Raw genomic sequence first — 12,377 nt, forward strand, 5'->3', positions numbered from 1 at the left:
AAAGAGATACACAATGATACATAATAGAGGGAATCAGCCTCGTTAGGAAGGTGATAATCAGGCTGGCAGTGAGTTCTTACTACGTGCCAGCCACTGGCTTGAGTGCCTGAGAAGTACCAACTCGGCCCTCAACAACTCTGTGATGAAGGTTCTATTATCAGGCAGAGGAAAGTTAAGTTTGCCAAAAATTACATAGCTTATAGTGGTGAAGGAAAAGCAGAGTTAATAGAGCAGATTCACTGGAAACTTTTCTGGCAGAAGAAACAGTACATACAAAGTAGGAAGCAGCATGGGAGTCCAGGGAGGGAAAGGAAGTACAGCTGGAGCCAAGATGATAGTGGGGAGGAGGACTACCGGGGCAGGGGAGGGGCTGAAGAGAGAGGCAGGTGCTAGACCACACGCCTGTAAGTCATGGAAAGAAACTTTGGTGTTCTAAGAGCAATGGTAAATCATTATTAGGCAAGAGTGATGATAGGAGAATTGTGTTCGGTAACAATCATTGGCTGGTAAGGTAAGGACAGGAAATGTACTTTGGGTTTAGTGATGTGTCAGGTCGAAGTAGTGTGAAGCCCTGAAGTAAGAGATGGTGAACAGTGGGTAGGATCAAGAGATACTTGGCAGCTAAAACAGACAGGAGTAGGTGATTCTTAGATCTGGAGTTTGGGGAGAGGGAAGTATCAAGGATGATTTCTGTGTTTCTGGGTTGCTGTAACTGATGAATGTAAATAGAGTAAGATAAGCAACACTGAGGGGGAGTTCCCTGGTGGTCCAGTGGTTAGGACTTGGTGCTTTCACTGCCATGGCCTGGGTTCAATCCCTGGTCGGGGAACTAAGACCCTGCAAGCCTTGAGGCGAAGCCAAAATACAAAAAGAAAAAGGAAAAAGATAAGCAACACTGAGAGAGACTCAGACATAGGGAGTAGAGGGTGATGAATTCAGTTTGGATTGTGTTGAGTGGAGACGTCCAAATGATGGTCAAGGAGGGCAGCTGGAAATACTGGTCTGGGGCTCAGAGGAGGGGGCCGGGCTAGAGATTTGAATCCCCTATTTTGCTGATTAGTAAAGCAGGAAGTGAGGGTGAGACTGCCTGGGTTCAGCATTTGGAGTGAGAACAGGGCTTAGGACTGAAGTTCTAGCATTCAAGGGGCATGTAGAGGAGGATGAGCTTGCAAAGGAAACAGAAGGTATGGTTAGGAAGGGGGGAAGAAAAGCTGTGTGTTTTCTCAGAAAACTGAGGGAAAAGAGATTTCAGTGCCTAGTGATGCTGTTGAGAGGTCAAGTAAGGTAAGGACAAGAAATGTCCTTTGGTTAGTGATGCGGAGGTCACTGGTCACCTTAGTGAGAGCTGTTATCACTGCAGTAATGAGGGTGGAAACTAGAGTAGGCAGGACTGAGGAAAGGGCAGAATATGAAGACAGTGAATCTAATCAGTTTCTTAGGCTTTTATTTTGCTCAGAAGGGGAACAGGGCAGGATAGTCGCTAAAGAGTGGTGTGGGGAAATTGATGGGGGAAATCCAGTTGAGAAAGACATTGAATATACAAGAGAAGAGCAGTCATCAATTTTCCAAGTTACAGGAGAGAATCCAAGGCATAGGTGGCAGGATTGGCCATACTCCTTCAGTCAGCAGTTATTTAATTGAGCAGCTAGTATATGTCACACTCTGTAATAGGTGCCAGAGATACAGCAGTAACCAAGCCAGACACCTGGCCTTGTGGAGCTTATACTCTAGTGGCAAGAGACTAACAATACATGTATAAATAAATAATTTCATCTAGTGTTAACTGCTATGTAAAAAATGATACGGAGTAACTAAGGGGGAAAGTTTTTGAATTTGTGTTCAATGCCAGAAATCATTTTTTAAATTGTGTAAAATACACATAAAATTTCCCATCTTAAACATTTGCAAGTGTGTACAGTTCAGTAGTGTTAAGTGTATTTATATTGTTGTGCAACCACACTCCAGAACTTTTTCATCTTACAAAACTGAAACTCTATAGCCATTAAACAAGTCACCTTTTTTCCCTCCCCCAGCCCCTGGCAAATACCATTCTATATTTCTGTCTCTAGGAATATGCCTACTTTAGGTGCTTCATATAAGGGGAATCATGCAGTATTTGTCTTTTTGTGACTGGTTTATTTCACATAGCATAATGTCCTCAAGGTTCATCCATGTTGTAGCATATCAGGATTCCCTTTTTATGGCTGAATAATATTCTATTATATGTACAAACCACATTTTAAAACAACAAATGACTTTTTAGCATAAGTACCCTAGTTATATGCTGGTATAAGTATATACTTAAAATTTCGTTTTTTTAAAAAATCTGAAATTCAAATTTATCTGGGCATTCTATATTTTACCTGGCTACCCCAAATTGAAAACACAGGCTTGATCAATAAGGGTTACAATCTTTTTAAACTCTGACTTCTTTGAGCACTTGAGAAAAATGTGTATTCTGTTGTTTTTGGATGGAAAAGGTTAAACATGGTGATCGGAACAAAGGGGCACGTCACTGAAGGAGAGCTATACAGTCGTCCCTCGGTATCCACAGGACATTGGTTCCAGAAGACCCCGTGTGTACCAAAATCCGTGCACGTTCAAGTCCCATTAGTTGTCCCTTCCTATCCACAGATGCGAATCCTGCGAATATAGAGGGCCGACTGTAGTTGTCAATATATATTAAGTATCTACTCACACTGCAGGGTCAAAAAGCAAAGGCCTTGGGGACACCCATTCATGGGCTCTGGCCTCGGCCCAGCCACTGAGCGTCCTTAGACAAATTATTTAATGTCTGAGCCTCTTTTCACATTTGTAAAATAAGAAAACACTGAACTCCTAGGGTTGTTGTGAAGATAAGATGCCACAGGTAAAAGCATCTAGTACCAAGCTGATGTGGCCTATTGCTCCTCTCCCTCATACTCTTGCTGCTTTTTGGATTTTTTAAAAAAAATTTTTTCGCTGCGTTGGATCTTCGTTGCTGTGCGTGGGCTTTCTCTAGTTGCGTCGAGCAGGGGCTACCCTTTGTTGCGGTGTGCAGGCTTCTCATTGCAGTGGCGTCTCTTGTTGCGGAGCACTGGCTCTAGGTGCCCGGGCTTCAATAGTTGTGGCACATGGGCTCAGTAGTTGTGGCTCGTGGGCTCTAGAGCACAGGCTCAGTAGTTGTGGTGCACGGGCTTAGTTGCTCTGTGGCATGTGGGATCTTCCCAGACCAGGGATACAACCCGTGTTCTCTGCATTGGCAGGCGGATTCTTAACCACTGCGCCACCAGGGAAGTCCCTGCTTTTTGGATTTTTAAGATATAGGGTCAGAGTAAGCCACAAGGGCTTTAAAATGCCTAGTGGTGGTTGCTTGCAAGAGCCTAATTAGAACCTTTTGTCCCTAAAATTCTCCCCCCTCTATTGGCAAAATTTCCACCATCTGGATTTCACTTTGTGGTGTAAGGCTTTGAACCTTGTTAAAAATCACACTGCGTCAAATGGTGTGGCCCTATTACCAGCCCTTCGGGCGTGGTCTGGTAATAGGTTTGGTTCCGGCAGTAAAGCGAGGAGGTGAGCACGTTCCTGGCTTAAGAAAACCTCCGGGCTCTGGTAGCCAGCGACTCGGCGGGGCGGCTGGGCGGCCGGGCGGAAGGGTAAGCCTCCGTCCGCTCCGCTCCGCCCCGTCCCGGCCGAGTAGCCCCGCCCCCTCGCCGCCCCGCTTCTCCCGCCGCACCGGGCAATCCTGGTTGTTGGTGCCCCGCGGTCGGTGCCGGGAGCGGGAAGCATGCGCGGCGACTGGGAACTGGGCGCCGCGGCTGGAGGCCCGCTGCTGCTGTGCGCCGCGCTGCTGGCCGTGGGCTGCGCACTGGGTCTGCGCCTGGGCCGCGGGCTGGGGGCTGCGGACCGCGGGGCGCTAGCCTGGCTCTGCTTCGACGCCCTGGTGCACTTCGCGCTGGTAAGTGTGGTCGCCTCGGCATCGAAAACGCGGGCGGACGCCGCCTCTCTTGGGACCCTTCCCTCCCTCGTCCCAGAGAGTTTCCAGAAAACGACATGGACGACTCGGCGGCCCCGTCCCCTGTGGCGGGAGACCCGGGAAACCTGTGGAGGCCGCGGTGCCCGTGGCCTTTGGCCAGATACTACACCTCTCCGAGGTCCCAAGTCTGTAAAAAGAGAGCGCAGCCTCCCTATGTTGCCAATTCCTCTACCAAAGAAAAAACAAAAAATCAGAAAACCGTGAAAATTGTTATTCGTGTACGGTGTTGTTAGTCGGTTGGTAAACTACAGAAAGGCCTGGCTTACTTAACATCTTATCCTGCACATAAATGTTGAACGTAATTGAGAGAGTTTTTGAATGCCCCAGAGGGAGCGGGGAGAGGTGATGAGGCGTGCTGGGCCCTGGACCAAAACCAGCCCCCCGCCCCGCAATAGTAATCACCATTTGTTGGGTGACGACTGTATGCAGGCACAGTACTGTGTTTAAAATTTCTGACCTATGAACACCCCGTAAGGTACTTGTTATTGTCCCCACTTTACAGAGGAGAAAACGGGCCCTGCAAAGTTAGGTGACTTTATAGTGCCACACAACTGGCATGATTCAGAGTCAGGTTTAGTCTGGCTCCAAAGCTTGCACTTTCTTTCACGCCAGGCTTTAGGAAACATATCCTTAAAAGTTCAACTCACTTTATAAATGGCCAGGACGGTTGTATTTAAGGGATTCTATTGAAAATGCCCCCATCCCTGTGCACGCACTTCTTATTTTAAAGCTTTGTTTAAAACTATGCCACAATATCTTTTTTTGCAAATTTGACCTTGCTTAAATCTAGGCAAACCTATAGCTAATGTGAAGCCAGAGTCTATACAATCCATCCTCCTCGGCAGCTGTGGATTCAACCAGTGGAGAATAGAAAATACCAGAAAGAAAAAAAAAATCCAGAAATTTCCAAAAAGCAAAACTTGCATTTGCCACCCTCACAACCTACTTCCCCGCAGCTATTTACATAGCGTTTCCATTGTGTGAGGCATTAAAGGTAAGCTAGAGAGGAGTTAAAATATAAGGGAGGATGTCAGGTTCTATGCAAATACTACTTCATTTTTACCTAAGGGACTGGAGCATTTGCGGATTTTGGTATCCCCAGGGGTCCTGGAAGCAATCCACCTGAGGATACTGAGGGAGAGATGGAGTATTGAGAAAGAAAGAGAAAGCAAAGTTTTGGATAATCATCTAGGGCTATAGATGTTTATCCGTTGGATATGTGCACATACCAGATGTTGCTGGAATGATGAAATTCCTTCTTTCCTAATAGTCAACTTGTGGAGACAACAGACAGTAAATACTTCCCTTAACTCCTTTATTTATAGAATTGATTTTTAAGCTGTCAGTGAACACAAGGTGTCCCAAAGAACAGGGGCAGTAAAACAGGTTGCTAGGCCCACTTAAGAGAGTATTATATTTTAGACACACAAAAAAGTTATAAAAACACTAAAACATATACATATATGTCTTCCACCTGGTTTAAAATTAATTATACTTTTCACTCACAGACTGTGACAGGTAGCACTACACACATCTCCATTTGTGGCAACTTAAGGTGTAGCCCCACGGGTGGAATCATTGCTCCACTCTCCCCCGTCCTTGTTCTAAAGGAAATGCCTCCCTGCCCCCACCCACGGCCCCATCTTGTGCCGTTTACCTGTCCCAGCTGCAAAACATCCCACTGTTTGCACCATATCTTAGTTCTTTAATTCTAAAATGTACATTTTTTCGCATGTTGCAACAATGAATGACATAACCACTGTGGCTTCTTTTGTTGATATTTTATGTCTCTGGGATTGGGATATATCTTACAATTGATGAAGAAATATGATAAATAAAAACAGGCCCGTTAATATTGGCTGGTTAAATTTACTATTTACACACTATTTCAACCAGCATCTTGGTACACAAGTCTTAGAGATTGGTGAGAAGGCACTTGACTAAGTGGTTGAGGCCTGCAAGACAAATGCATGTCCGTATTATCTTTGGGATAATTGGGCGTTCGTTGCAAGAATACCTAGAAATGTGGCAGGAGCTAAGATTGGAATGTAGAGGCTGGAGGAGATCTGAAACCACAACTCACTTGTTCCCACTAGAACCTAAGCTGCTTCTCCTCACCCCTTTTGCCTTTACTTCTCAAATAGAGGAGATGTTTGGGTTTGTTGGCCGCCATCAAATGCAGAGCTCCCCTATTGGACAGAGTTTCAGGCCAAGCATTCCCAGAGGTAGTTCACCTCCCAGATGTCCAGCCAGACTGTGGTTATTCGGGGCTGCAGAACTGACCTTCAGGTTAGTCAGCTATGGCCAAGATGAAGGTCTGGTTCGTTTCTCATCTGGTAGGAGCCATGGTGACATACGTGAGGAAATCAATGGCGTGACTCACCATCCCTCAAAAGTTGGCAATAGGCATTTCTTGCACTGGTGCTTCATGGGTTTTCCCTCATCTGCGATCTAAGTATAGCATTCTAGGCATGGCCAGAGCCTGGAAGCAGGATGTGTACTCCTATGTTTGGGAAACATCTGGAAGTCCAGATTGATTAGAGCACAAGATTTACATAGGGTAAGATTCCAGCAACATCTCTCCAACTGACAAACATCTACAGACCTAGATGATTATTGAAAACTTTGCTTTCTCTTTCTTTCTCAATACTATAATCCTCCTTTGGTATGCATGGTAGGTTGCTTCCATGACCCCTGAGGATACAAAAATCCTCAAATTCTCAAGTCCCTTATATAAAGTGGGAGGACAGGCAGGAAAGGGAACTTGAATGACAGGTAAGACTTGGAGTTTTATTCTGTGGTAGGAAGCCATTGAAGGGTTTCAAGCAAGGAAGTATGGCCAAAGTAGATCTTGCAAAAGATAGTTTGGTGGTGGTATAAGTCAAACTGTAAGGGGTCTGAGATTTTACCCTTCTTACAAGTTAAACAAGTTAGCCTGTTTGATTCCCCAAGCTCCACAGGGCAATACAGTGAGGGCCAGATGATACCTGCGCATGCTGGGGGTGCATTACAGGAGAAAACCCCCAAATTAGGCTCCTTTCTTATATGGAGCTGCTGGTGACCTGCTCGTACTTCTCTCTGGGGAGAGACTGTATCTTTACTCAGGCATGAAAACAAATCTTCTCTGGGGAAGAGGAGGCAAGGTCTTTTTCTCAGGAGGGAGATGTCTCTAAGCTCTACTTCCCTGGAATGTCTCCTTACATAAATATTCTTAAATTATGTGTAAATGCCTGTGCTCAGACATCCCAGACAGTGCAGGACTAGGAGATAGTCAAGGAGAATTGTCTCCCAACAGGTGCAGGGTGGATTGGAAAGGACAGTTCAGGGGCAAGAAGATCAGCTAAAAGCAATTGCAGTATTTTAGGAGTGAGAAGAAAGAGCTGAGCTAAGGTGATGGTGGAAGTTAAAACGGGGAGGAAAGATAAATACAAGAGACTTTGCAGGGGAGAATTTTGTAAGTCAAATTGACCCCTTTTACATTGTGGGTGGAGATGATCTTGGAGTTTAGAACCTGGCCGACATGGATAATGTTGATAACGTTAACAAAGACAGGAAAGTCGGATTTTAGAACTGTGAATCTGGGGCTGGGGGTGTGGTTGAGGGGAAATGGCCAGAGGCATTGAAAATGTAAGACCTGTTGGGAAAACAGGGCAGAATAGAGAGTTGGAAGTTCTTCATTGCCTTGGAGGAGACAACAGGAAGCCCTGGGGATGAGTGACTTCTGAGTAAGAGAAAACAGAAAGGTGAAAAGGCTGAGGGATGACAGCAGAGTCTTTTAAAATGTCTGCATTGAACAATCAGGGAGAGGAAGATCAGGAAGTGGAGAAAGTGGGAAAGACCAAGAACAGGATAGTGCTGGGTCCTGGGACCCAAGGGAGGGAATTTCAAGATCCTTGTTAAATGTGCAGCACCATTTAAAAAATTAAAATTTAACATTTAAAAAAAGGTGAAGACTGAGCCAGGGCCTCTGGGACCAGCCATCAGGAAGTCAGTGGTAGAGTAGTATTGCTTAAATGGAGGAACCAGGAGCCAGAGGCAGGGGCTTAGCAGGTAGGATAGAGAAGAAGTGGAGGCTGCATATGCAAGACCTTCAGGAGATTTGGTGATGGGAGCAAGGAGAGTGTAGGAAGGCACCGGCTTAAAGAAAAATGGACAATCTAAGGGTTTTGAGTTTTATCCAGGGACCTTACTGAAGACTATGGGCCAGGAGACAACCTCTTGGGAGCTCTGAGGAAACTACTCCCAAAAGATGGGGGAGAAACCAGCTTGTTTATGGTTTTTGGCTCGGGAATACGTGCAGTCAGCCTACATCTTGGTAAAAGATCACTGCTAGTCGCAAAGAGCAGATATCTCCAGTTAATGATATCAGTGCTTTTCCATGTACAGGAAGATGCAAGGATCTGGCTCTTAAAAATTCTTCCTGAGATATGCGTCTAACTACCTATGGGGCCTGTTTTTCTGAAGCACAGAGTGTCTCACCCTGTCTTTCATCCCAAGTTCCTCTCAGGGTGCGTCAGCGACTGCAGTGGCTATTGACTTAATTCTTGTAGGGCTGGGAGCTCAGCAACACCCTTTGTTCTTCTTTGTTTACAAAGGAAAGCTCAAAAGCCAGGCAGGGGCAGGCAAGAGACTCTGGGTTTAAGATGGGAAAGTCTGAGCCTGTTTGTGAGCAGGAGCCTGGTCAAGGGGAGAGTGAAGGGCAGAGGCGTGTGCGCACAGACACCGTGTGCTGCCTGGCCCCGTGAACTGACCTCCAGCAGAGCTGCGTCTGCCTGAGTCTACCACTTGTCCTCTGCTCAAGCCCCTTGACTAGTCATTCCCACCTTTTCATCACTGTGGAGCACAACTTGGGCTTGTCCGTCAGGGTGCAGGGCAGTTGTCACAGCAAATCTGGGCTGGGTAGTCTCTCCATTCATTCTGCCTTAACACCCACGGGCAGTCTTTCTTCAAGAAATCCTGAGGCTGCTTAAGTCCCTATTGATTTGTGTATTTTGGACATTACCCTTTTCCATTTAACATCACCATCTGTTCTTCGCCTTCCACCACAATAACTTCAGCCTCCGACCTTGGGACTTTCTAAAAATGTCTTCCTCCTCCTACTTTACCATGAGGTCTGAAGTTGCCTTTTAATTCACCGTCTGTTACTGGCTCCTGTTTTCCTTTCCTTTTTTGGCATCGTCATCTTCATCAGTTCTACTCTAAGCTAGATATCCTCTCTGGTAAATGAATTTATAGTCCTTGTGCTCTTTGGTGAGCCTGGTGAATCACAGTTAGTTTAGGTGTGTATTAATGGTAAATGTTTATTATGGTTAATTTTATGTGTCAGCTTGACTGGGCCATGGGGTATCAAAAAAGATTTTTTTTAACATCTTTATTGGAGTAGAGTTGCTTTACAATGGTGTGTTAGTTTCTGGTTTATAGCAAAGTGAATCAGTTATACATATATCCCCATATCTCTTCCCTCTTGTTTCTCCCTCCCTCCCACCCTCCCTATCCCACCCCTGGGATAGAGATCTGCACCGAGCAGATCTCCCTGTGCTATGCAACTGCTTCCCACTAGCTATCTATTTTACATTTGGTAGTGTATATATATCCATGCCACTCTCTCACTTTGTGCCAACTTACCCTTCCCCCTCCCTGTATCCTCCAGTCCATTCTCTAGTAGGTCTGTGTCTTTATTCCCGTCTTGCCCCTAGGTTCTTCATGACCATTTTCTTTTTCTTTTTCTTTTTTTTTTTTTTTTTTTTGCGGTACGCGGGCCTCTCACTGTTGTGGCCTCTCCCGTTGCGGAGCACAGGCTCCGGACGCGTAGGCTCAGCGGCCATGGCTCACGGGCCCAGCCGCTCCGCGGCATGTGGGATCTTCCCGGACCAGGGCACGAACCCGTGTCCCCTACATCGGCAGGCGGACTCTCAACCACTGCGCCACCAGGGAAGCCCGTCATTGTAGTTTTGATTTGCATTTTTCTAATGATTAATGATGTTGAGCATTCTTTCATGTGTTTGTTGGCCGTCTGTATATCTTCTTTGGAGAAATGTCTATTAAGATCTTTTGCCCATTTTTGGATTGGGTTGTTTGTTTTTTTGATATTGAGCTGCATGAGCCGCTTGTAAATTTTGGAGATTAATCCTTTGTCAGTTGCTTCATTTGAAAATATTTTCTCCCATTCTGAGGGTTGTCTTTTTGTCTTGTTTATCGTTTCCTTTGCTGTGCAAAAGCTTTTAAGTTTCATTAGGTCCCATTTGTTTATTTTTATTTCCCTTTCTCTAGGAGGTGGGTCAAAAAGGATCTTGCTGTGATTTATGTCAAAGAGTGTTCTACCTGTGTTTTCCTCTAAGAGTTTTATAGTGTCTGGCCTTACATTTAGGTCTTAAATCCATTTTGAATTTATTTTAGTGTATGGTGTTAGGGGGTGTTCTAATTTCATTCTTTTACATGTAGCTGTCCAGTTTTCCCAGCATCACTTATTGAAGAGGATGTCTTTTCTCCACTGTATATTCTTGCCTCCTTTATCAAAGATAAGTTGACCGTTGACCATATGTGCGTGGGTTTATCTCTGGGATTTCTATCCTGTTCCATTGATCTATATTTCAGTTTTTGTGCCAGTGCCATACTATCTTGATTACTGTAGCTTTGTAGTATAGTCTGAAGTTAGGGAGCCTGATTCCTCCAGCTCCGTTTTTCTTTCTCAAGATTGCTTTGGCTATTCAGGGTCTTTTGTGTTTCCATACAAATTGTGAAACTTTTTGTTCTAGTTCTGTGAAAAATGCCAGTGGTAGCTTGATAGAGATTGTATTGAATCTGTAGATTGCTTTGCATAGTAGAGTCATTTTCACACTGTTAATCCTTCCAGTCCAAGAACATGGTATATCTCTCCGTTTGTATCATCTTTAATTTCTTTCACCAGTGTCTTATAATTTTCTGCATACAGGTCTTTTGTCTCCTTAGTTAGGTTTATTTCTAGATATTTTATTCTTTTTGTTGCAATGGTAAATGGTAGTGTTTTCTTAATTTCACTTTCAGATTTTTCATCATTAGTGTATAGGAATTGAAGAGATTTCTGTGCATTAATTTTGTATCCTGCTACTTTACCAAATTCATTGATTAGCTGTAGTAGTTTTCTGGTAGCATCTCTAGGATTCTCTATGTATAGTATCATGTCATCTGCAAACAGTGACAGCTTTATTTCTTCTTTTCCGATTTGGATTCCTTTTATTTCTCTTTCTTCTCTGATTGCTGTGGCTAAAACTTCTAAAACTATGTTGAATAATAGTGGTGAGAGTGGGCAACCTTGTCTTGTTCCTGATCTTAGTGGAAATGATTTCATTTTTTCACCATTGAGGACGATGTTGGCTGTGGGTTTGTCATATATGGCCTTTATTATGTTGCGGTAAGTTCCCTCTGTGCCTACTTTCTGGAGGGTTTTTATCATAAATGGGTGTTGAATTTTGTCGAAAGCTTTCTCTGCATCTATTGAGATGATCATATGGTTTTTCTCCTTCAATTTGTTAATATGGTGTATCACATTTATTGATTTGCGTATATTGAAGAATCCTTGCATTCCTGGGATAAACCCCACTTGATCATGGTGTGTGATCCTTTTAATGTGCGGTTGGATTCTGTTTGCTAGTATTTTGTTGAGGATTTTTGCATCTATGTTCATCAGTGATATTGGCCTATAGTTTTCTTTTTTTGTGACATCTTTGTCTGGTTTTGGTATCAGGGTGATGGTGGCCTCATAGAGTGAGTTTGGGAGTGTTCCTCCCTCTGCTATATTTTGGAAGAGTTTGAGGATAGGTGTTAGCTCTTCTCTAAATGTTTGATAGAATTTGCCTATGAAGCCATCTGGTCCTGGGCTTTTATTTGTTGGAAAATTTTGTTGTTGTTCTTGGAAGATTTTTAATCACAGTTTCAATTTCAGTGCTTGTGACTGGTCTGTTCATATTTTCTATTTCTTCCTGGTTCAGTCTTGGAAGGTTGTGCATTTCTAAGAATTTGTCCATTTCTTCCAGGTTGTCCATTTTATTGGCATAGAGTTACTTGTAGTAATCTCTCATGATCCTTTGTATTTCTGCAGTGTCAGTTGTTACTTCTCCTTTTTCATTTCTAATTCTATTGAGTTGAGTCGTCTCCCTTTTTTTCCTGATGAGTCTGGCTAATGGTTTATCAATTTTGTTTTTCTTCTCAAAGAACCGGCTTTTAGTTTTATTGAGCTTTGCTCTCGTTTCCTTCATTTCTTTTTCATTTATTTCTGATCTGATCTTTATGATTTCTTTCCTTCTGCTAACTTTGGGGGGTTTTTGTTCTTCTTTCTCTAATTGCTTGAGGTGTAAGTTTAGGTTGTTTATTTGAGATGTTTCTT

General features: G+C 44.0%; 2 protein-coding genes across 5 annotated transcripts in view; both read left to right on the top strand.

Moving 5' to 3' along the window:
• The first annotated feature begins 3,560 nt into the window (after nucleotides 1–3,560).
• EBPL (EBP like) overlaps nucleotides 3,561–12,377 on the top strand; it is a 42,954-nt gene continuing 34,137 nt past the window's right edge. Inside the window, exon 1 of the mRNA XM_079903190.1 lies at nucleotides 3,561–3,937. Within this exon, the coding sequence (XP_079759316.1) occupies nucleotides 3,767–3,937 (171 nt within the window). The 5' untranslated portion in view covers nucleotides 3,561–3,766. The remainder of the gene's footprint in view (nucleotides 3,938–12,377) is intronic.
• The window catches only part of RCBTB1 (RCC1 and BTB domain containing protein 1), a 149,100-nt gene continuing 140,556 nt past the window's right edge, over nucleotides 3,834–12,377 (top strand). For all 4 annotated transcript variants that reach the window (XM_079903179.1, XM_079903184.1, XM_079903181.1 and 1 more), the window contains exon 1: nucleotides 3,834–3,937. The gene's annotated coding sequence lies outside the window, so the exon portion shown is untranslated. The remainder of the gene's footprint in view (nucleotides 3,938–12,377) is intronic.

Source organism: Stenella coeruleoalba, assembly GCF_951394435.1.
Source record: "Stenella coeruleoalba genome assembly, chromosome: 18".
Taxonomy (NCBI): domain Eukaryota; kingdom Metazoa; phylum Chordata; class Mammalia; order Artiodactyla; family Delphinidae; genus Stenella; species Stenella coeruleoalba.